Source organism: Orcinus orca, chromosome 6 (assembly GCF_937001465.1).
Source record: "Orcinus orca chromosome 6, mOrcOrc1.1, whole genome shotgun sequence".
In the NCBI taxonomy this organism is placed as follows: Eukaryota; Metazoa; Chordata; class Mammalia; order Artiodactyla; family Delphinidae; genus Orcinus; species Orcinus orca.
The window spans coordinates 86,068,251-86,093,324 of NC_064564.1; the positions used below are offsets into that span (position 1 = coordinate 86,068,251).

The window sequence follows — 25,074 nt, forward strand, 5'->3', positions numbered from 1 at the left end:
TCCACAAAGAGCTCTTACGAATCAATAAAAAGATAAACCCTATGGCAGGAAGGATGGACAGATAGAAGTACACAATTTCGGAAAAGAGACACAAGCAGTCAACAAACATATGCACCAGTAACCTAAGAAACTGCAAATTAAACTAAATTGCATTAGAGTAAAGCAGGTGAAAACTTGTAAGGTCTTTCTAGTATTTGAAAGAATGTATCAAAATTTTTATCTTCCTACCCAACAATTCTCCTCTGGGAATCAATCCCAGATAAATAATCACAGACTTATTTATGCAAAGAATTAAGTTACAAAGATGTTCACTATAGCACTGTTAAATTAGTGAAAACTGGGAGAGCCTAAATAAGCAAACAGAATACTATACAGACATTAAATTACTGTTGTTGAATGTTTAAGACAATGTAGACATCTTTCCATGTCTTTAAGCAAAAAGAACACAAATAGATACACACAATATTAATTTTTGTGAAGGGAAATATATATATACACAGACACACACACATATATATGCACTGAAAAAAAGGCTAGATGGAAAAACAGTGAAATGTTAACAGCGGTTTCTCTGAATTGTAGAATTAAAGTTGGTTTCTATTTTAGTTTTGCTTATCAGCATTTTCTATACCAAACCTGTCTTAGTTTTGTTGAAGGGGAAGAAAAAAGTTAACACAGAGATAAACATTGAAATATATCAAAAAATCGAAGCTTGCTGTTCTGAGGAACGGCCTTAGAACACGGCCAACTCGCATCTGCCCCACATGGGAGAGCAGGTAGGGGCTGAGTCATTCCGCGAATGCCACGCGGGCCCCAAATCACATGCACGGCTTTGGAATGCACCGGGAGGATTACGAGGCTGTCTGGCTTTCTGGGAGTGCACGCCCCACAAAACAGTGAAGCTTCACTGTGAAGAATTTTCTGGTCATTTTCATTTTTAGAGTTTAGCTGTGGCCTGTAGAAACCAGGAAAGTTCCTTTCTTCCTCCTTCTGTTTGCCTCCTCCTCGTAGCCCACCTACTGGTGAGCCCCAGATGAGAAAGAACATTGGCAACAATCACAAGCGCTCCGTAAGGAAATGCTCTGCTTAGCAAAACAGGCAGGTTCCAGCCTCCTCTTCACCCTGCTCTGGTGCCGAGCTGAGGCACACAACACAGCAGGTGGCCTCCCAATTTGGAGAATGGGGGCAATTTTCGACCAGTGGCAGGTGGCCCTTCACATCCAGCTCCCTGCCTCTTTCCTCTATCACGTGCAGTTACACTAGTCAATCCCCAGGCTCTGGCCACACCTGCTTGCGCCCAGCAGGGGTCCCTTTCCAATCTCAGTCACTGTCGACAGGACCCCTTCTGTCTGGGATGCCCCATGTGCACCTTCCTCTGGACCCACCTCCCAGATGACTTCCTCTTCCTGGTGGTTTCCCCCAGCCCCAGACAGAGGCCACCCATGCCTTCTCTGGGTTCTCAGAGCGTGTTTGGCTCTTAAGTCCCAGAATCAGTTGCTGGATCAACTCCACTGGCTGGACTGTGACTGCGCTTCCAGGGTCCTCCCATCTCAGCTAATGACAATTTACCCTCCCGGCTGCTCAAGCTAAAACCTGGAGTCATCTGTGACTCTCCTTACCCCTCACATCTCACATTTCATCTGGCAGGAAATCCTGCAGCTCTACCTTCAGGGCATGTCCTGAATCTGGTCTCCTCTCATCACCTACCGCTAGCACCCCAGTTCCTGTGGCTGAAGGTCCTCCCAGCTGGTCTCCTGGCTGGTCCCCTCCAGTCTATTCTCCAGTAGGCAGCCAGAGTGATCCTTTCAAAACCCAAAAGCCAGATGACGTCATTCCTCTGCTCAGAACCTCCACTGACTTCCCATCTCACCCAGAGATAAAGCGAGAGAGGCCCGAAACACTCAGCCTCCCTGTCCCACCTCTCAGAACTCGTCTCCCCACTTCCTCTCCACCTGCTCCACTCAGTCATGCCAATCTCCCTGAAGCAGCCAGGCATGCTCCTGCCTTGGACTTTTGCCCTGACTGTTCCCTCTGCCTGGAATGCACTTCTCTCCGAGAGCCGTGTGAATCACACCATCACACCCTTCAGCAAAGCCCTCTGAGCACCCATCTGAAACAGCACCCCACCCCAAACTGAGGTCCACCCCAACTTTATTTTTCTCTACACTCTACCCAACATACTTTATTTGCTTGAATCCTCTCACGAGAGGGTAAACTCAGGGTAGCATGAATTTTTATGTTTTGTCCACAGCTGTATCCCCAGCATCTAAATAGAACAATACCCAGCAGGTAGCCCATTCTCAACAATGTGTGTTTAATGAATGAATGAGGAGAAAGGACTTGGTATGGGCTCTCATGGCCCAGCTGAGGACTCGGAGTCCAGCCTGTAAGTGAAGGCCCAGCAGTGGACAAGCCCTGCCCCAGCCCACCCACCTATCAAGTCATTTCTCCCCTCCCCGGCCTTGGGAAGCCCCTTTCTGACCATTATTCTTAAGTTCTGCTTGGAAAACTCAGGGCCTGAGTCATTCCCCAGGGCCCTGACTAATTCTCTCTCCATCCCTTGGACCCACCTCCAAGATCCTTCCTCTACAGCATAATGGGAAATCCAGAGAGAGCTCCCCTTGGAGAAGATGGAAAGGAACTGAATGATTTAGAGGAAAATTCAGTTCTTCCTGGCTCATCAATTGAGAAAGTGCAAACTCTCAGGAAGCCAGTGCCTCCGAAAGTGAAACATTAATAGAAATATTACTGGAAAATACCAAACAGGAAGAGAAGGAAAATTCCATTGTGGAAGCAAGGTCCTCTGTCGATGCTCCTTAATGATCTCAGTAACTCGTTTCAGAATCAAAACACGGAAAGAACCGGAAATCAATCAGGCTGTCACCCTTCCTGTGGACTGGAGCTTTGGCCAAACCACCTCCACACCACCCCGGCACAAAGGGCACTGGGCTCAGAACACAAGGTCAACAGCCTGGCCACTGCAGTTCCTGCTGGGAGGCAGGGTGGGCTCCATGCCTCCCTAGACCCTCAGTTTTTCCATCTGTAAAATGGGTGTTACAGCACCTTCCTCACTGAGTGACTCTTAGAGTCAAATTAATTATGGGTGTGAAAGTATCTTTTCAGCTGTGGAATACTCACCCAAATGTAGGAGTTTGGGTGGGTCCTACAATGCTAACAGAGGGGATTTTTATAAGAGTTTAAATCTAGCCACAAATAAGGCAGAGAAAATTTAGGTATGAGATTGTGCAGCCTGAGGTGATATGGCACAGTGATTCAAAACAAAGACCCTAAATCCAGCTTCAAATCTCATCTCTGCCACTTACTGGCAGGGTGACCTTAGACAAGTTACTTAACCTCTCTGCCTCGTGCTCTCATATGTAAAATGGGAATGACAGTAGCATCTACCTCGAGGGACTTTGGTGAGCAGTAAGTTAGCGCATGTAGAGCACAAAGAACAATGTCTGCCTTAGAGTATATGCAATGGAAGTACTGGCTAATACTGCTATTGTGGAAAGCTCCTTCAATTCAAGTGACTACTCTTTCTTGATTCAAACGCCTCCTCCTCCAAGAAACCTTCCCTGCTTCCCTCAGTTGAAATGAACGTCCTCCTGACCCTGCTTCTCCTTCAGCTCCACGGAATCAAGGCTCTGCCCAGAACAGCTTCTGTGCCAGGATGGCTCTCAGCTCACCCACAATACTTTGTTTATAGACAAATTCTGCCCACACCACTTTGTTTATAGACAAATTCTGCCATACAGAGCTGTGTTCTAACCTTGGTTCCTGTGTCCTCACCAGAAAATAAGCTCCTTACAGGCAGGCACTACCCAACTCCTAGTTCATCCCTGTATCCACACAGCTCCTGACAGTGGCCTGCATATGGCAATTTCTCAGTCAACACAAGCCAAACAAGTTACAAGTCAGTGTGGCAGACACCACCGGCAGCCTGTCTCCATCCTGCAGGAACAGCCTCCCTCAGAAAGCTGACGGAGGTGCTGCCATCAGCCAGCCAGCAACCCAGCTCTCTGCTTCAAAGCCACAAATCCCAATTTATTTTCTAGGGCCCAGCCTGACCTACCCCTTCGCCACAGGCCACTACCACTTGGCTCTCTCAGCACAAGATGAGAAAGTCAGCTCCAAGTGAAACTGCCCAGGGAAGCACTCGACCACAGGCAGGTTCAGCTTTGCTTAAATGGCCAAAGGAAAACACACTTGTCTCAGATTTGCCTTTTAACACCTATTTTATGGGTCAGAAATGCTTTGGGGGAGAGGACGAGGTCAAGTCTTGGGGGTTCAGTCTGGGGAAATCAGTCATGTTCTGAGGTTGTCAGATTAGAAGACGGTCATCAGATCTCCTTCAAGGAAACTTAGGTTCCTTGTTGACAAGGGCCAAGATATCAGTGTTTTTTTTTTTTCTTAAAAGAGTACACACAGCCTCGCCAGTGCTTGAATGAGAAGACATAACAGTTACAAGACACACATCTTGTGATCTTGTGCAGCTGTCCCTTGGGAAGTGGCAACTCTGTGTGCAGAATTTTTCTATGAAATAACTCAAGTGCTACATTAACATCTCATTTATGGAACTCAGAGGGAGATGAGGGAGGGAGAGAGAAAAGCCAGCTCTGGGGAGCCTTTGGGGACCACCAAAGCCCAGACTGAAAGGGATGGGGGAGGGGGTGCAAGAAGAGGAGCATTAAGTGAAGGGGAGCAGGAGACATACAACACACGTTTCAGTAAATATCAGAGTCTTGGGACTTCCCTGGTGACGCAGTGGTTGAGAATCCGCCTGCCAATTCAGGGGACACGGGTTTGATCCCTGGTCTGGGAAGATCCCACATGCTGCAGAGCAACTAAGACCGTGCACCACAACTACTGATCCTGCGCTCTAGAGCCTGCGAGCCACAACTACTGAGCCCACGTGCCAAAACTACTGAAGCCCATGCGCTCTAGGGTCTGCATGCTGCAACTACTGAAGCCCGCACGCCTAGGGCCCATGCTCCGCAACAAGAGAAGCCACCACAATGAAAAGCCCGCGCACCGCAACAAGGAGTAGCCCCTGCTCGCTGCAAATAGAGAAAGCCGGTGCGCAGCAATGAAGACCCAACGCAGTCAAATAAATAAATAAATAAAAAATTAGGGGCTTCCCTGGTGGCTCAGTAGTTGAGAGTCCGCCTGCCGCTGCAGGGGACGCGGGTTCGTGCCCCGGTCCGGGAGGATCCCACGTGCCGTGGAGCGGCTGGGCCCGTGAGCCGTGGCCGCTGAGCCTGCGCTCCGCAGCGGGAGAGGCCACAACAGTGAGAGGCCCGTGCACCGCAAAAAAAAAAAAAAAAAAAAAAAAAGATTAAAAAATCAGAGTCTTACTATCTCCATCTAAATCATTGAAAGGAGAGGAACAAATTGATAAAAAGCATATAGGCTTTGAATTCAGACTGAATAGGTATAAACTGGGCCCCATCACTTGGTAGCTGTGTTACATTAGGCAAGTTATTACCTCTAAGACTCAGTTTCTTTAACTGTAAAATGGGGGCAATACTTTCCATGGTAGAGGAATAGCACTAAAGGCCCCAATAGCACTAATGGCCTGTCTGTATCCCTGTCCTCTGCCATGGGACTTTGCAGCTCCTCCTCTCTCCCCGAATCCCGGCTGGCCTTATGACTTGCTTTGGTCAACAGAATGCAGCAGAAGGGACAGTAGGGACAGTAGGCCAGTTTCTTACCTCAAGAAACTGTATGGGCTTCTGTAATTTCTTGGAACACTGCCACCATCATATGAACAAGGCTAACTCGCTGGAAGATGAGAGACCACATGGAACAGAGCTTACTCGATATAGCCAAGGCCATCCTAAACCAGGCATCCCCATACATGTAAGAGAGCCTGGCTAGGACTGGCAGGGCAGCACATACACTCCACGCTGACCTTAGATGCCTGAGTGAGCCCAGCTGAGGCCAGAAAAACTACTCAGCTGACGTGTGGGTTCATGGTCAATAATAAAGGCTTATCATTTAAAGCAGGGGTTGGAAACTACAGACCACAGGCCAGCTTCCCGTTTTTGTAAATAAAGATTGGATACAGCTACACCCTTTTAATTTATATATTGTCTAAGTCTGCTTTCAAGCTACAATGGCAGAATAGTTGAATAGTTGTGATGGGGGCTGTCTGGCCTGCAAGCTAAATTATTTACTAACTGGCTCTAAGAAACTTTGCTAACCTCTGGTTTAAAACCAGAGTTTGGCGTGATTTGTTACGCAGCAATAGCTAACTGATACAGTACATAAACCCCTTCTTCGGTGATTGTGAGGATTCAAGGACCAATTAAGCGGTTAGCCTGAAGCCTGGAGAACAGACTTCTCTTCCAGGGAATCAATGGGAAAAACTGGGTTTGATATGCAGCGTTTTTCTCACACTACTTTCAAGGGACAGGACTTCAAAGAAGAAAGTGTTCCAAGCCAAACCACAGCTACCAAGCTTGGCTCTTACCTTTCCAATCAATTACTTTCTCAGAACTGGAGAATGTGGCTGTTAACCAAATAGAAATGACTGACAGCTCATGCTTGACCCTGGCTTCAATCAAGCTATACATCAATGATTTGAAGTGAAAAGGACTGAAAGACAAGTCACAACTCCCCACAAAGACAGTGAGACACTCTCTTCCTGTTGTGGCTCTAACCTCCGTCTGCAACCTCCTGCCACACCCACCCTTCAGAGCCTCCAACCATTCTCTTGGCACAAGCCTCTGCATGGAGAAGCTCAAATGCTGCCACCCCCGAAAGCCCTCCTTGAATTCACAGACAGAGTTGAGGCCCTCCCAGCCCTTTGCACACCCTTCTGTTCTGGCATGCCACATGTTGCGACACTGCCTCATTACCCGTCTCTGTCTCCCAGACTAGATCTTGAAAAGCTCGTGTTCAACTACAAACTGAAAAGCTTCCCTCTTGGAAAGCTGGCCACCACTTATTCTCTCTGAATTGCCCCCTGCTTAGCATGCTGCTCAGAAACTGTTTGCTGAGTGTTTAAAAAAAAAAAAAGTTGAACATGATATTATTTATTCCTTAGGAAACATGTTATTTAACTCAACTCTGTGGATGCTGACAAAATATAAATTGTTGGTACACATCAGCATGTATTTAAAACTTGGGGAACTGATGTCATGGTGCATCTTGACTTTCTCAGTTGCAGTGGAAACATTTACTTAATTTTGATAAAAGAAACAAGACTTCAGCAGAAAATACAACTGGATGAGCCCTGTTCGGCTGCACAAAAGGAGACCTACCAAGTTACTGGCCTTTTTGTCATCATTATTTTTTTATAAAGACGGAATAATATTTCCACCTACTAAAGTTTCGTTTTTCTCTTCCCAGGAGTTCAGGCCCTCACTGTGTCTCACTCGGACTGTATTGTAATTGCCTCCTAACTCCAAACCCATTTCCCCCAGACTGTGGCAGCTGTGTGTAACCTGGGATCCTCCTCAACCATGGCTCTGAGTCTATCCTTTTCCTGACTCAACAGTCTTCAAGGATTCCCCTGTGGGATCTAAACTCAGGACCCCACGTATCTCACATTGTCACCTCTCATTCCCCAAGTGAGGCCCACTGCAAGAAAGCTCTAGTTTCTAAGAACACCTTCCACATTAAGGTTTCATACATATATTTGCACACACATACGCCCACACACATACATATATGGACACACGTATGCATGTACACTCACAGTACAGGCACCTAAGTGCTCCCGCAGGCTTCAGTCAGCCTTCTCCCCAGCTCAAAGCTGCCTCCTAGGTGAAGACCTCACTAAATTCCCCAAGACAAAAACATTGGGAAACAAATGATGAAAAGACAATGTGTGTAGATATCCTCCGGAGGCTTAGGCCAAAGATTACTGCCAAGTCTTTTGCAGCCTTTATTCTCTTCCTCCTAGCTCGCCCTTGTACCAAGAGATCTCTGAGCACAAAAGTAAGTGCAGGGAAAAGCTAGTTAAACTGAAAACACAGTCTGTTACAGATGATTCTAAAAGGGAAAATGCCCCAAACTGGAGGCTGGCTGAGTGGTGCATATGTGACCAGGTGTGTGTGTGCCCCGGGACTTATCTGGGAGAATAGAAGGACACCCACGTATGTGTCAGAAGGAAGCACAGGTAACTAAGGGAAGCAGGAGAAGGGCCCCCCAAAGATAAAGCTGGTTGGGAGGTGGCAATGGAGGCCCTCAAAGGAGGATCTATGGACCAATAGCTCCTACTCCCATGCCATAGCAACCCTCAACACAGGCCGATGTTAAAAACACAGGGCCTGGCACGCAGGCGGCATTCAGCAGCCCTAGGGATTCTTGTCCTAACTCCTAACAACAGAAAAAAGGAATCTGGGTCTGAGATTAAGTGGGCTAGCGTAGGTTTTCCTGGATCTGTGGGTGAGGGGCAGAAGGCGGGCTCTGGGGTGTTCAGGGCTGGATCTGCAGTATGCCTGACCTTCCAAAAGCTATCTGGCTGGAAATAATGTGAAAACCAGGCTGCCTCCTGGCTGCCTGGCCAGGAATTGGGGGTGGGTGTTAGCCCCGGATTAGGAGGCAGTCCCACAAAGAGGGCAGAGATGAGGACATCCAGAGTCTGCATCCCAAAGCAGCTCTGACCAGAAGACCCAGAGGGAGGGTTAAGAAGCCACTGTTTCATTAGTGTTCTCTAAGTGTGGTCCCAGGATCAGCAGCAAAAGATCACCGGAGAATTTGTTAGAAATGCACATTCTCAGGCCCCACACCAGGTGTGGTGACTCAGGCACTTCACGCGATGGGTCCCACAATCTGTGTTTTAACCAGTCCTCCGGGTGCCAGTTTGAGAACCACTGCATACTATGACCCTTGCGGGCTCCTTCCCCTCCTACTCGTTAGAAAGAACATCTGGTAGCCACAATCCCTCCAACTCCAAGGATCACAACAACTTCTTAAAAGACCAAAGGGCTCAAAGTCACAACCTAGTATGTGAAAATACAGCCCAGAGAGATCTTTTTTTTTTTTTTGACTGTGTTGGGTCTTTGTTGCTGCGCACAGGCTTTCTCTAGTTGCAGTGAGCAGAGCACAGGCTCCAGGCACGCAGGCTTCAGTAGTTGCAGCAGGTGGGCTCAGTAGTTGTGGCTCATGGGCTCTAGACCACAGGTTCACTAGTTGTGGCGCACAGGCTCAGTTGCTCCTCGGCATGGGGAAATCTTCCTGGACCAGGGTTCAAACCCATGTCCCCTGCATTGGCAGGTGGATTCTTAACCACTGTGCCACCAGAGAAGTCCCCAGAGAGATCTTTTTTAAAAACCACATTTGCTCACATCATTTAGCAGCTAAACCCCCTCACTGGCCCTCACTGTGCTTAGCTTTCAAGGTCCTCCCTCACCCGGGCCCTCCTGCCCCTCTGGGGTCCTGCCCAAATCTAACCTCTGAATTCTGGCCACAGGGCCTTTACCTGCAGTCCCCTACAGCACCAGGCTCTCTTCTGCAGCCAACCATAATAATGGTCCTCCCTGACCACGTCCCATCACGGCACTTATCATGCACACTGCGGCCTGGGCCACAGTATTCACTAGACCCTGCTCTAGTACCCAGCAAGGGAGAGCACAGAGAAGACCTGTAAGAAATACAAACAAGCCAAGTCTTCAACACACTTGACACTCCAGCTATAAAACTTATTATTCCTCAGTATTTGAAATAGTCTTAATTATAATTAGAAAAAACATTTACTAGAGTTTTGAAAACCATAAAGAAAGACTTCAGTGAGCAAGCAGAACGACAAGCAGTGGTAGAGAAAGGAGATTTGCCTACCTGGGAGGTGGTCATGGAGTAATGGGGGAAGGCACAATCTCTCTGGAGAGCTAGGGTGGGCCGTCCTTCCATCCCCAGGGACTTCAGGTTCTCCCAGGCCAGCACCTAGCCAAGCCTGGGCCACACATAAGGCAGCAGGGAGCCTCTCTGCTGTTTCCCTCATAGATCAACCACAAACCCATAATCCTGGGGGCTCTCAGAGAAACCTCCTCTGTCCCCAAGGCAGCACCTGGGTGGCCACCTGGCTTCCAGCTCTTCGTCATTTAGGTATGGCATCCTGGGTGCTTAGGAAGCCCAGAGTCCATGCTTCCAAGATGTGTCCCCAAAATTGGCCCAGAGGGAGGTGGAATCCACCGACTGCCCACGATGCCTTCAGCAGACCCAGTGGGGGGAGGAGGGAGTACTCGGGGGACCTAGGACCTTGGGGGAGAGGAAGTCAGGCAGAAAAAAATCAGGAGGGGCATCCCCTTACTCCTCCTGCCTGGAAAACAAAAAAGATCCCTTTCCAAGCACCAGCTGGCAGGTAGGAGCCTGTCTCCCTCCTGTCTGGACATCCAGTCCTAAAAGAAACTCAGACTCTATCAGTCTCCCCCAGCCCACACCTGGGCAAAAGTTTACCTTTGGGAGAACGTAGGGGGCCAGAGGAGAACAAGAGGGACAGCGGCCTGATAGCCATTGCAAGGCACTGGGCCTCAGATGTAATCAAAACACTGCCTTCCACCAGAAGTAGACAGAACAAGTATTATTTCGTGGGGGAAAGGAGGGTGTCACAGGAGTGTGAAGGGGGAGGAGAGGGCCCCATCTGGCTGGAATTAACTAACCTGCTTCAAAGGTGGGGCTCGAGATGGTCTGATTTGTTAGGGAGGGGGGGTTGCACAAAATCGTCCCCCTCATCCCTGGGGCTGTATGGGGTGGGGGTAAGGTCAGGAAGGAAGGTGAGGTTTTGGAGGGGTGGGTCTCCTTCCAGCTGGCTGGGTAGGCGGACCCCTCCCATGCGCGGCTGGAGGAACTGACAGGTCTAAGTGGAGCGCTCTTGTAGGCCAGCTCACTGCAACTGGAAGAGCACGCTTGGGGGTTCCCGGTGCAGCTCCAGTACAAAAGGCCGTCCCATTTCGAAACCTGGCGCGGGGGGGGTGGGTCAGGGCAGGGCGTTTAGAGTGATTTACATATATCCATTTAAAGACAGCCGGTCTGAATCTGCCATCTGAAATGGGTAATATCCGGCGAGTCCCTTCCCAGCTCTGGACCTCAGTTTCCCATGTATAGAATCGGGCAGGAGGAAGAGGAGGTAGACAAGAGTAAACACGCTTTTAAGTCCGTGACAGCTCCGCCTCTTTGACTTTCCTCCTCGGGGGTCTGAAGGGCTAGTTAGGTGTCTCTTTCTTGGGCAAGGCTGGGCGGGGCGCTCTCGTCAGGCTACTTCCGAAAGGGGCACCTGGCTGTGGGCTCAGAGAGAGGACGTTTTGGCAGCAGCAGTGAAAAAGGCTGTGTCAGGAGGCCGGCGATCGGGGGCAAAGCGCATGCAGAGGCAGAACTGGGAAGCACCGTTGAGAGGCCTGACCTCAAAGGTCCTAGCCCGAGTGGATGTAGGAACTCGAAACTAGAGAGGTGCCTCAGTTTACCCGTGCGCACGGTGGCTCTGGAACCTCGGGTGAGGCCGAGGGGCGCCTTACCTTGTCCTTCTTGCCGGCACCGCTCTCTTCCGCGGCCGAGGCGCCACACCTGTTGAGCAGTTTCTTGCCTCCGCAGGCCGTCGGGCTCCAGGTGCGACCGCCTGAGCAGGAGCCCCCCGAGGGTTCTGCGGCACCGCCCGCGGCGCTCTCCACCTTAATGAGGCGGTGCTTGGGGGAGATGTAGCGCACCTCGGCTGGCGTGGCGGGCCGCCGCTCGCTGCTGCTGCGGTAGAGGTGAGGGGAGCCCGAGGACGAGGACGAGGACGCGGCGGCGCCCGCGCCAGAGGCGGCACAGCAGCAGCCCGCGGCGCCCGTCGCGGACGAGGCCGAGAAGGCACGCTGCCCCCCGCCTGGCTCCCCGCCGCCGCAGTAGTCCAGGCGGCACATGGCGCGCAGTTTGCGCAGAGACGAGCCGGGCCCGTTGTAGGGGTCCTCAAAGTCGCGCTCCTTCTGTGCGCGGTAGGCGCGGATAAGGTCGCTAGTGCTGCCGCTGTCGTCGGGCAGCGATCCCGATGAGGCCGAGAAGCAGGAGGCGGCGGCCGTACCGCAGGACGCCGAGGTGGCCGAGGGGGCCTGCGGCACGGCCTGGGGGGTCTGCGAGGGCCGCTCGCCCCGGCGCCGCTGCTCGCGGTAGTCGGGCCGCGGCGGCTGCGGGGGGCTCTTAGTCTTGCTGTTGCCCAAGCTGAAGTACTTGTTCAGCCACTTGGCCATGGCGAGAGGCCGCCTAGGGCCGCGGCGCGGGAGCCGGGTCCGCCGCCGCGGCCATTCGGGGGGCAGTGCTGCCGCCCAGGTCCCTCGGCGCCCCCGCCCCGGCGAGGGGCGTCCGGGGCGCCCGCTCCCGACGCCAAGTTCAAGTTCTCTCCTCCGCCTCCTGCCGGCCGCTCCCGGGCTCCGGCCGCTGCAGCACCGCCCTCCGCCTCCTCCGCGCGCCTCCCAGGCTTCGGATCTCGTGCCCTTCGCGGGCGCGTCTCATGGGATCCGGCCGCGGCCCCACAGATAACTAAAGGCCCGGGCGCCCCCCTCCTCGGACGCTCTGGCCGTGCGCTCCGCCACGGAGCGCGCTCCTGCCCCGTCGGAACCGCAGCCACCGCCTTGGCCCGGATTCCCGGCACTGCTGGAACTTGTCGGCGTCCTCGGCCCCCCACTTCTTCCTTCCCGAGAACGCTGTAGCGAGCTCTGCACCCGGCCGGCTAGCAAGCGGGCCGGAGAGCGAGCGAGCGAGCAAGCGACGAGGGAGGGAGGAGGCAGCCGGCGCCCGCCCGAGCCCGCGCGCCCGTGCCCGTCCCGGCGGCGCCTGCTGCTGCCGCTGTCGCCGCCTCCCGAACCGCCGCGTGTGTGACACTCGGGCCGCCAGCGCCCGCCCCGCGCTGCGGCCCCGCCCTCCCTGGGCCCGCGCGCGCCCCGCCCCCATCCCGCCCCCGCAGACCCCGCCCCGCCCACCCCCACGCGTCCTGCTGCCAGACCTCGGCCCTGGCTCCGCCCCTCTTGCGCCCGGGTCCTGGGCAGAAGCAGCTCCCCTCTTCAGCGCGCGCCACCTCCTGTGGCCGCCTCGGCGCCAGGCCCTGGGTCTCGCCTGAGGGCGCCGGGGTCCCGCGGCGCAACCGGCCCCGTCTCGCTCGCAGTCCGCCGCCTCCTAGGGCGAGAGGTTGCCAGCCTAAGCCTGCAGCGCGCAGAGGCCAAACCCTTCCCCGGGACCCGCGCGCTGTGCTACCCAGGGATCCCCACTGTTGGGGACACGAGGCTTTTCTAGTTTACGGCGTGACCCGCTTGGAGGAATTGCGGTGCCGAGACCCCTTAGGGACAGGGTGTCTATTCCCTACTTAAAGGGACGAAGACTCCGGTTCAGCCCACTGTGCCAGACCTTCGGAGGAATCCTTATGCAAATGAGCGTTTTAACAATCCAGATGACGGATGCGGCCAGGATAGGCGGCAGGGGTCCGGCCCCCCACCAGTTGGAGAGCCAAGCTAAGGGGAGGTCGGAATGTTTGCTTACCTTTTCACCTCTGAGGAAGTCGTGGCTTTAACTCCGTTCACGGCCAACCTGGCAGAGCGAGCTGTGGGAACGTTTAAAGCCTAAGATTGTAGGAGCTGGCAAGGCTCCATTTAATCCAGGGCCCTCATTTTACAGACGGAGAAACTGAGGCTCAGAGGAAGGTCACCCAGGTGGGCCTGTTTGCCAGTTCCCGGTATGGTGGCGCCGAAATTGTGTCATTTCTACTAGTCTCTGCTTTGCAATTTAAGGTCGTCCTCTGATTATTAAAATGCGGAAACTGAGGCCGAGTGAGGAGCACAGCTTGCTTGGTAAAGCTTTTCCTGGGAGGCGGCATATGCTCTGCCGAGGAAGAGGAGCTGCCTAGAAATGAGGTAACTGCCAGTAGAGCCGGTGCTCCTTTGAATTAGGCTAATCAAGCTCCAGAATATGGCATACCCTAAGGTATGAATTGACACCTGAGAAATTCTCTAAGGATGCTAACTTATTAGGATGATAGTCCAAATCATTAATTACCTCCACTGGCAACCTGTATATTATAGATGGGCTTTGGGGGAATCTATTTTTTCCTGTATCCCGTAGGTAAAGTGGGACCTGTTAGGTCAGGGAGCAAGGCCAGTGACTCTTTTGGCCAGAACTGGAGGCGGAGGTCAGACTCGCAGTCTGAGGCTCGTGGGCAGGGAGGGCCTCTTCCCCTGCCTGAGGCCACCGTGGGGCAAGTGGCAGAACCAGGACTCCAACTTGGGTCTTACCCTGAAGCCTGTGCTCTGTCCACTCAGCCACAAACAGTGATGCAGTGGAATTGACTGCAAACTGTCCCTTCAGGATCAAGCTATTTGCTCTTCCCTTCTGGTCAGACAGGACTGTCATCCTCTATGAGCCAGTTAAATTTTACAAACCCACTATATGACGCCATAGTCACAGACATCATCAACAACTACACAGCCCCTTCATTGCCTGAGATCTACTTTTTTAGAATTTCACAGCAAATAGTCTATGATGTGGGGGGGGGGGGTTTGTGGGGTGTCTGGGGGATGGTGAGAGGACCCAGAAGTTGACCTGAGCTAAGATGTTTATTTTGGGTGTCCCTAGACTTAACTATCTCAGATTACCCTTTAACTCATTCCTCTACTGTATAAGCACTTAATTATCCCACAAGTAAGAGAGGCTCAAATAGAAAACCTGAAAGGCAAGGACATTCTCCTTGCGAGCCCCACCTTTCAACCAACCACAAATCCTCTCCTGCTCCCTTCCTTCCCATCTCTGCTTCTAGGTTCAGGAAGGAGGAATGGCCAGATCCTGGCAGCAGGCCAGGACACCCTGGGCAAGAGAGTCTTCTCCAGGATCTGGAAACTTGTTCCCTGCACGTGGGTTGCACATGGAAGAGTGATCTCTGCCTTTTCCAAAGGTTTAGGAAGAGAAGTTATATTTCACAACTTATATTTCCCATTTCACTTTCAGCAGGCCATGGGGTCAGACCCACTTTTCCATGTGATGCCTCTGCTGGGGTATAATTTGCAAGCCAAAATTATTGTAATGCTATAGTATTATGCCAAAAACTTCCAGAGCACTTGTGTGCTCAACCCCTACATGTTCTGTATATAATTAACCCTCCTCAGCATCCCTACAATCTCGTGTTATTCCCAGTTTACAGATGGGGTAACTGACCTAAGGTAGTATTTATTTCAAGCAGGCAAAAAAACACATGGATGTTTTCCTTTGGGAACTAATAGTGACATCTTACAAGACTCAGAGTCAGAAATAATCAGTCTGAAAGGAAACAGAAAAGTTCCCGAAAGACGATGTTGGAGAAGCAGTGTGTCAAATGGTTAGAGGAGACAGGGACTTGTAAGAAAAGGATCAGAACGCTATAGATGGTTAGAGCTGGACAGACTCTTCAGAAAGCCAGCCACCCCATTTCAGAGATAAGGCGGACCAGTGAAGGGAAGAGGTTGAGTCAAGAGGCATGGCTGGGATTGGCATCCAGTGTCTTTGACATCACAAACCCAATTCTATGGCCATCATTCTTGGCATTTTTTACTTTTATATCCCTCCTTCTTGTCCCCAGTTTTCTTATTGGAAGGGTTGGGTGTGTTCCTGTTCCTGTTTCTGCCCTGTCTCAACTTCTCATTTTAGACCAAGGTGGGGATGTGGCAGCTCTTTTCTCTGCACTCCCAATATCTGGAGCTAGGCTCTGCCATTGGTGGAGGCCTAGAAAAATGGTGCCACCATCCCAACAGATTCATCAAGCAAAACGTTTTCCAGTTCAGTCTGTCAAATGTTAATGTCAGTCACTTGCTATGTACCAGCCTGGGAGTCTGGGCTGGAAGCATGGATTTGAGAGTCATTAATCCTCAGTGAAGGCCTGAAGCAAAACCCTCAGTCACCCTTGACACCTGTTTTATTCCTGCTCCATCCAGCCCATCAGCAAAGAATATGCAGAATCCTACCATGTCTCACCACCTCCACTGCCCCTACCCCGGTCCAACTCCTTCATCCCTTGACTGTATCATTGCAGGCATATCCTACCCATTTCCTGGTTTCTTTCTCAACGCAGCAGCTAGTGATCCTATTAAAAATGAATCTGGGGGCTTCCTTGGCAGCGCAGTGGTTGAGAGTCCGCCTGCCAACGCAGGGGACACGGGTTCGTGCCCTGGTCCGGGAAGATCCCACGTGCCGCAGAGCGGCTGGGCCCGTGAGCCATGGCCGCTGAGCCTGTGCGTCCGGAGCCTGTGCTCCACAACGAGAGAGGCCACAACAGTGAGAGGCCTGCGTACTGCAAAAAAAAAAAAAAAAAAAAAAAAGAATCTCATTAAATCCCCCATTAAATCCCCATGTCCCAGGACTTTCCTGGCAGTCCAGTGGTTAAGACTCCATGCTTCCACTGCAGGGGGCACAGGTTCGATCCCTGGTCGGGGAGTTCCCACATGGCAGGCTTGCAGCCAAAAAAGAAAAAAAAAAATCCCCATGTCCCTAATAGATGCCAAAAATAGTTGCAGTGGCCCATGAGGCCTCACATGACCTAGTCCCCTTAAATTCCCACTCCAGCCAGGCAGCCTCTTTGCTGTTCCTTGAACCCTCTCTCACCTTGGGCCTTTGCACTAAATCTCCTCTGCCTGGAATGCTTCCCCACTGCTGTCACCATTCACTCCCTTCTGGTCTTTTTTTAAATGGCACGTGCTCAGTGAAGCCTCTCCTGGGCACCATATCTAGAATTGTCCTCCACACTCAACACTTCCTATCCTCATCTCTGCTTTATTTTTCTGAGTTATCACTCATTCCCATTTCACACACAGCATATTTATTGTTCTTGTTTATTCTTTGTCTTGCCCCACGATGGGGTAGGGATCTTTACTCTTTGTTCACTGCATATCTTCTGTGTCAAGAACAGGGCCTGACACCTAGCAGGCATGGGATCAATACTTGCAAAATGAATGAGTGAACGTGAGTGGCTGATCGTGGAGGGTAGAATAGCAGAGGGCTAAAGCTCGCCATCTCTCTGCCTCGGACCTGGTGCTAGTGGCTTTAGCTTTGGTCTGGAGGTGGGAGCATGTCAGACTTGCCACATTTTTAAAGCAGATGTGTTCAGGGGATCTGTTCCCAGACTGTGTCTCTTCCACAGAGGAAGCACAGCGAGATTCATCCCTGTCTTCCCAGCATCCGGAGGGGGCTCCAGGAAGGTTGCAGGGTCCAGGTAGCCCCTTCCACACAAGTCCCAGTCGTGCTGACACGCAAGCCTGTCCGGGGTGTCGCTGAGCCAGCTCTGTTGTTCCCTCCACCTCAGGTACAACTAATCTTAGGAATCTCATTGCTGGTCAAGAGATAATCCTCTATATCTAGATTAAAGGCTGTGTTTTGACCATTACTGTGCACTGAATGTTGAGCCGACAATTTAATTGAGCTGTTTATGCTGCTGCCTTGATTTCTTCCCAGAGAATTTAGAACTAATTCCAAGTGTCTCTGTGAATTAAGTGGGCCTCTCCCAACATGCTTTGCCTGTCATTTGCCTGTGCCAAATCCCACTTGTCCTTGTGTTACCCAATTATGGGCTCTCCCTCACGGCTGTATGTGGCTGGGACCACTTCCAGCCCACTTCCTCCTCAAGGTGGCCATTAATTATATGGCCCCGAGAATGGCCATACCCCAGGACAGCCTCTATGGTACCTGCAGCAGTAGAAAGGGAGGGTGGAGGTGAGGACTGGGACAGCAGCAGAGAGGACATAAATCAGACTGACCCCTTTGAAGTCACCTCCAGGAGACTGACAATAACCCCCTAACAAGAGAAGGATACAAGTGTCTTTAGCACAGTTAAGTGTGATGGAAGGAAAAGAGTTTGGATGGAGGTCAAGACTGCTGAGTTGTTATCCTGGCTCTCTTCTGACTTCCTACATGGCCTCTGCGGCCTCGATGTTACTATTTATAAAATGGGAGCTGGCAGATCATTGTTTCTCATTCCATGTCATGGAGTGTCTAAGGGCAGGGTTGCCAGGTTTAGAAAAAATGAAACAAAATAACAATAACAAAAATGGACATCCATGCAATATTTGCCATATACTTATAGTAAAATATTATTTGTTGTTTATTTAGAATTCAAATTTAACTGGGTGTCCTATATTTTATCTGGTGATCTCAGGCAATTGTTCTCATGGGAGATAAAGGCGGCTCCCCACCCCTAGCCCAGCCTCTGCTGATGAAATGTACGAGAGCAGACCTCTCAACTCCAGCTGAAAATTTAGAATCACCTACAGAGCTTATACAACATCTAGTGACCAGTCTGTATTCCAGACCAATTAAATCAGAATTCTGAGGGTGGATTCAGGAATTAGTCTATATTTTTTTATCTCCCCAGATGAGTCCAATGTGCTGCCAAGTTTGAAAACCACTGGGCTAGAGCAACGGCTCTTAAGGTGAGGTCCCAGGACCAGAGCATCAGCTTCACCTGAGAACCTGGCAGAAATATAAATTCCAGCTTGCAGACCTTCAGACTCAGAAACTGGGTGTTGTGGCCCAGAAAGCCCTCCAGGGACTCTGCTGTATCTAAAGTTTTAGAGGCAGTTTAAAAGTTCCTTTGATGCCAGTGGGGCACCTGATCAGCAAGTGGGTGCTAGAAAAGCGAATTGGTTGATTTGCAGTGATGCATCTTAATGGTCAAACTGCCTATCCTCTAGCAATTGCAGTCTAAAGTATGGGGTTTGCAACCCACCAAGTGCAGTGACTTTTTGAGTCTCAAACTTTGGTCTGATGGCAGTCTTGAAGGCTACCATCGTCACCTGGCAGCATGACAGGTTAGGCCAGGAAGAGCCAGAAGTAGGCCAGAGGAGTCGGAGGGCATAAAATTCTGGGTCAGGCAGCCTGAAGGCACAGCGGAAGGGGCTTGGAGCCCATGAGCAAGGAGGAAGCAGAAAGTGTGACAGAAAGGAACCAGACAGGGTCAGGGGTGGGGGCAGGAGGTCAGCCCAGGTCCCAAGGAGATGAGGTGGGGATGGGGTGGGGAGAAGCAGTGAGAAATAAGGATATCTCCAGGGCTGGTTAGGCCGAGTCAGGCACTGCTTCTGCGAGGAGCCAGGACCAGGGCAGGCCAGCGCTGAGGCCAACCAGTGGAGGTGGAGAAGGAAGGCTGTGCTTGTTTTGTGATGATCAAGAACAGAGCAGGGTTTTTCTGCAGCCTCGGAAGACTAAAACACAAGCCCACTGGCACCGTCAGGTTTTTGTCTATGGGGGTCTCACAGTTCCAGGTTGATTTGTTTTGGGGGATGCCAGGTGCCCAGGATGTGTGACTCTCCTGTCCTTGAGAGACTTCTGGAGGGCAAGTCGTTGGGGCTGTGCATGATTCATTGCTGTCCACCCCCAGGATTCCCTCAGCACCTGCCAAATGCTAGGCCCTGAGTGACTGTGTGTGGAACTGAATCCCACAGAGATCCAGCAAAGCAGGATTCTTAAATATGAGTTACCACCTCAGGCCCTAATAAACCACACCAGTGAGGAACCACAGACATTCCACATGCAAAAGGGCACTTGTCGCCCTTGTAGGATCATCGCAGACTTTGCTCCCTGCTGCCTGCCTTTCTCCCTTCTTTTCACAGAGCTCCTCTCCTGTACAAGGCGCAGCTCCCCGACATTGTAGGGAACAATTGAAAAAGAAGGCATAAAGGCAGCAAACATCAAAACCTCCAAGATTACACTTACCTGGGTTCTAATGCGAATGACTTTGTGTGCTAGTGTGTAAAACTATAAATCTGAGGCCTTTAATCTGATTCTCATCTCCAAAATAAACTTCGGAGTTCCTAAAAGGTACAATATTACTTTAAGCCCTACAGTTGGGAAAGTGATTTATTTCTTCAATGTTAAACCACACACACACAGATGTTCTTCTGATGCAATTTCCATCCTCTCATTTTCATTGTAATATTTAAAGACAATTTGTATTTTTAAATTTTTTTAACATCTTTATTGGAGTATAATTGCTTTACAATGGTGTGTTAGTTTCTGCTTTATAACCAAGTGTATCAGCTATACATATACATATATCCTCATATCTCTTCCCTCTTACGTCTCCCTCCCACCCTCCCTATCCCACCCCTCTAGGTGGTCACAAAGCACCAAGCTGATCTCCCTGTGCTATGTGGCTGCTTCCCACTTGCTTTCTATTTTACATTTGGTAGTGTATATATGTCCATGCCACTCTCTCACTTCGTCCCAGCTTACCCTTCCCCCTTCCTGTGTCCTCAAGTCCATTCTCTACGTCTGCGTCTTTATTCCTATCCTGCCCCTAGGTTTTTCAGAACTTTTTTTTTTATAAAGATTCCATATGTATGTGTTAGCATACGGTATTTGTTTTTCTTAAAGACAATTTTTAAAAATCATTTTCCATGCATAATTTTCTAGCGCTACATTTTATTTTTTTCCTGGATGACAGTGGTTACCATGCTGCCATCTGAGCCTTACCTGAGGGGGTGCATTGTTCTTAGCCAGAGCCAGGAAAGAGTTAAAGTTGCAAAGGGCAGTCTGTCATCTGTCTCAGTTTGGGGATGGAGTGGGGCTGGAGACGGCCCAATTGTCTCTTTCCCTCCCTGGGGCTGAGTGCAGGATGTTGAATCTCCCAAAATAACTCTGACCATGTGGGTAAATGCCTGCCCAGAGCTGGTTTGGAATAGAAGATTCTCAGGATCAGAGGGGAGCTCTCCCGGCCAAATGATCTGATCTCCTGGCTGGAAGAGAGAGGAGCCCAGCACCTTCCAAACCAAATGTCCACTAACAAGCCCTCACCTGGCCCCAGGGAAAACCAGGTGATCCCTGTCAGCTTCTTTCACCCAGGTGGCAGCCCACAGAGTGACCATCCCCAGACAGAGTCCTGTAAGGCCAGTGGGAGAGGTCCCATCAGATCCAGGGCAGAATCTAAGTGAGCCTCTCAGTCCCTGGAATTTCTGGAGCCCTTGGGGTTTGCAAGACGCTGTAGAATCACCGTTTATTGCACATGTCCAGAGGAGGGAACTGCTGGCTTTTGTGGCTTCCCAGAGTCATGTTGAGTGGAGGGGTTCCTTCTGCCTGGGCCTCGAGCTCGCTCTGATCGCTCTAGTCCCAAGGTGCAGACAGTGATGGATTTGGGGGGTCCCCTCACCCCCAAGACCGGGGCAGCATTTCATTCATATACTTTGAGTCTGGAGCTGGCAAAGGCCAGAGAGAAACATTGCTTTCCTAAGTCTCCTGCTTTTATCTTTATGTACAACGCGATTCGTATTTCCGTTTGTTCCCATTTGTGGACATTTTTGTGGTGGGTATAACCTTTTAATGTTATTGTTAGGCTCTAACCACAGAGAATCCACTTCTCCAATGGACCAATTTTGCTATAAAATAACATGTTCACCCTGGCCACGGTGTGGGTCAAGGGTGCTTAAACTCTGAGTATGCCTCAGAATCACCTCAGAAAATAGCATTAGAATGTACACTGCCTGCACTGCAGAGGAGCCGACTCAGAGCCTAGTGGGGCTCAGGAATCTGCATTTTTACATGAACCACAGCTGATTCTGCTCAGGCGAGCCAACTATCCCACGATGAGAAGCTCTGGCTTGTCTCTGAGCTCTGATCCACGGTGTGAACCAAGAAATCATGGGTGGAGGCATTTCTTACTTTTGTTCCCAAGACCCAACGTTCAGAGGGTCAGCCAGCCTGCCTCTCAGGCAGTGTGTCCCTGCAGGGCATCATGTCACCTCACCTGTGCATTCTAAGGGACATATGGTTCTTCTTATTTATCCTGAGCAAATCTCCCTCAGAGGCCAGTGTAACGGATTCTGAGAAGTGGGGATTAGGCGGGAGGAAGGGTGGAGAACAAATGTGGACACAGAGCACAAGAGGACGCTGTGCTGGCCACTGTGCTCCAGGCTTCATCGTCCCACAGAAGCGCATATGGTGGGCACTAACACCCATCTTCCAGCTGAGGACGTGAGGGCTCAGAGGTCACACAGCTAATAAGAGCTGGACTCAGGTATGTTCGATGTAAAGGCCTCCTTTCTTTCCTTGGGTTTTTTGTTTGTTTGTTTGTTTGTTTTGGAGTAGGGATGGATACATTTAAAATTTTTTTAACTTTTTATTGTGAAAGATTTCAAACTACAGAAAAATTGCAAGAATAGTACAACCAACCCCACAGACCCTTTAATTTTTAACGTTTTGCCACATCTGCACTCTATCTATTGTCGACTGAAAGTAACAAAACAAAACTGCACAACCTGAGAGCTGTGAATTCAGTTTCATTTGGGGACTTATTGAGGACTATAGTCTGGGAGACAGACTCTCAGATAGCTCTGAGGACTGCTCCAAAGAGGTTGGGGGGAGGTCAGTGTATATATGATTTTGGTGAAGGGGGTACGTGCAGTCAAGCACACATCTCTGCAGAAGGTTGCTGCTGGTCACAGGGAGCAGATGTCTCCATTAATGATTTTAGTGCTTTTCTAGGTATGAGAAGATGCAAGAAATTGGGTTCATAAAATTTCCTCCTGAAAATATCTAACTATCTGAAGGCCTGTTCTGCCGGTTTTTCCAGATCAGAGTGCCTTGTTCCTGATCTCCATCCTGAACTCCTTTCAGGGCGTGTTGAAGGTCAGCGACTGCAGTGGCTAGAGACTTCATTCTTGGAGAACCAGATGGTGAGCAACATTTTTCAGTTGTATCTATCTATCCATCCATCTATCTGTCTATCAATTTTGCTAATTCATTTGAGAATGACTTGAAAGCGCTTGATTTACTCCTAAATATTTCAGCTCATCTCCAGAGAACAATGGCATTCTTCCACAAAGCCACAGTAAAATTATCACACTTGGGAAGTTTAACATTAATACATTACTATTTGATATTTGGTTTACTTTACCAATTGTTTATAAAATGTCCTTTTTTTTTTTTTTTTTTGCGGTACGCGGGCCTCTCACTGTTGTGGCCTCTCACTGTTGCGCAGCACAGGCTCTGGACGCGCAGAATCAGCGGTCATGGCTCAGCGGCCCAGCCTCTCCTCGGCACGTGGGATCTTCCCGGACCGGGGCACGAACCTGCGTCCCCTGCATCGGCAGGTGGACTCTCAACCACTGCACCACCAGGGAAGCCCTAAAATGTCCTTTATAGCATTTTTTTTTTTGATTCAGCATCCAATTCAGGATCATTCATTGTATTTAGTTGTCACATTTCTTTAGTCTCTTCTCATCTAGAGCTTGGCATTCCAGTCTTTATCTTTTGTCTTTTATGACACTGACACGTTTCAAGAGACCAGGCCAGTTGCTTTGCAGAATATCCCTCAGTTTGGATTTGTCACATTGCTTCCTCATGATTGTAGTCTTCTTAGGGCTTTGTGTCAGAGGGACAAAGGCTTTGCCCTTTTGATTGTCCTCCACTGCCTCTTGCCAGGTGAGGGTCAAGGTTGGCCCTTTGTACTGTTATAAGGACCAGTTTTGGAAGAAAAGCAGCATAGCTTGGGGGAATGAGTGCAGGCCTTGAAGAGCAATAGAAGTGAGTTCACGTCCTGGCTGTGACCTCTAGCTGATTGACACTGAGCGTATCAGTTACTCTTCCTGACCCTTGTTTTTCTCATTTGTCAATGTCGATGATTCCTGCCTTGCAGGGTTATACCTAACATAAGTAAAAAAAAAAAAACGAGCAGATTATCTGATGTATAATTAATTGTAACTTCATAAATGGCAGCTATTCTGAAGTCCTTAAATGTGACATACCAAAATATCCTTTTTTTCCACACCTCTCTCAGGTGCACCTTTTCTTGTGCTTTCACACCTCTCCCATTCTAGGGCACCTCTGTTGTCACTGTCTCCTTTCTGTTGCCCACGCCCTAACTTGTCCCATACCACCACCACTGGTTACCCTAAAATGTGGCCCTTGCCATCATATTCGCTTGACTTCCTGTTTCCCGGGTACATCAATTCTGAATGCCCGGCATTCAGCGCCTTCCCTATAGTCTTACCTCATTCCACCCACCTGAACTTGCCTCCCACTGTTTTTCATGCGGAACTGTGGTTGCTCTTGATTTGGCTGCCAGCACACTCTTCCTCTTCTTCCTTCATTAGTGTTACAGACTTTACCCCACGCTCCACCCTTGGGGTGTATGCATGTATCAGTTAGGATATGATCACAAACAGGAACTGCTCCAGGTATTTTAAGAAGGAAGGGACTTAATGAAGGGCATCTGGAAAATCTGGACAAAGGTCAAGGAAGGCCTCCAGCTTCCAGAGACAGGAATTTGAAGGAACTCAGGAAACCAGTAGGGATGATCACAGCTGCCTCCCATCCTGAGGCATGAGATTTTCAGGAAAATACTTAGAGACCACTGCAAAATGTCATGTCTGCCTAAGCCTAAAGTTTGACGGTGCCAGAGTAGCGAAAACCTGGCTTCTGCCTTATTCTGCCTTTCACATCTTGGCAAGTGCTTCTCCTGGAAGAACTGCTGTCTCTGAAGGTAGGAATTCTGGAACATGCACTTCCCAGACTTCTAGCCCCTTGATAAAGGGAAGAACATAGAAGGGTCATTGCCTCTATCATTTACTGGGCCAGTAGAAGTCTTTCCTGGGGAGTCTTCTGATGGAACTAGTGGGGAAGAGTTCTGGGGTCACAACTAGAAGTACTGGTTGTACTGGTTACCTTGAAGGCCATCCTCCATGACTTTTGGAGGAAGCCCAGTTGTGGTAGGGGAGAATGAGGCTCTCAAAGAGTGAGGACAGGGTGAAAAACATAGGTGGAGATGGAGAGGGAGAGGGAGGGGAGGAGGGAGGGGAAGAGAGAGATGGAGGTGGAGATGGGGTGTGGGAGGGAGGGAGAGAGAGAACACTCACGAAAGCTGATGACACTGTGACATGGTGTCAACCCTGGGTTTGGTCATACCCTTTGCCACTGCTGTCCATGTCCTTCTCAATTATTTCAATTCATAAATTTCTTTTTTGCTTAAGCTAATGTAATTTGCTGTTACTTGCAACCAACAGGGTCCTAATGAATAGCAGGAAGGACATTAGTGTCCGAGGGCAATGTGTGCTGTGCAAAGAAGAAGAACAAAGTGAAGAAAGTGGTAGGAGCACCCAGAGAAGGTAATAAGAAGAGAGTTCATCTCCATTTTATCTTTTATCTTGGAAATATTAT

General features: G+C 50.1%; 1 protein-coding gene and 1 long non-coding RNA gene across 7 annotated transcripts in view; one reads left to right on the top strand and one right to left on the bottom strand.

Moving 5' to 3' along the window:
• SHB (SH2 domain containing adaptor protein B) overlaps positions 1-12,782 on the bottom strand; it is a 138,209-nt gene extending 125,427 nt beyond the window's left edge. For all 6 annotated transcript variants that reach the window (XM_004271459.4, XM_033431136.2, XM_033431134.2 and 3 more), the window contains exon 1: positions 11,463-12,782. In XM_004271459.4, the coding sequence (XP_004271507.2) occupies positions 11,463-12,173 (711 nt within the window). In that variant the 5' untranslated portion in view covers positions 12,174-12,782. The remainder of the gene's footprint in view (positions 1-11,462) is intronic.
• A 99-nt stretch (positions 12,783-12,881) lies between these two features.
• LOC125964735 (uncharacterized) lies at positions 12,882-24,682 on the top strand. Its single transcript, XR_007477984.1, has 3 exons — positions 12,882-13,826; positions 22,490-22,592; positions 22,898-24,682. It is a non-coding gene; the product is annotated as an uncharacterized LOC125964735 (long non-coding RNA).
• Positions 24,683-25,074: the final 392 nt, after the last annotated feature.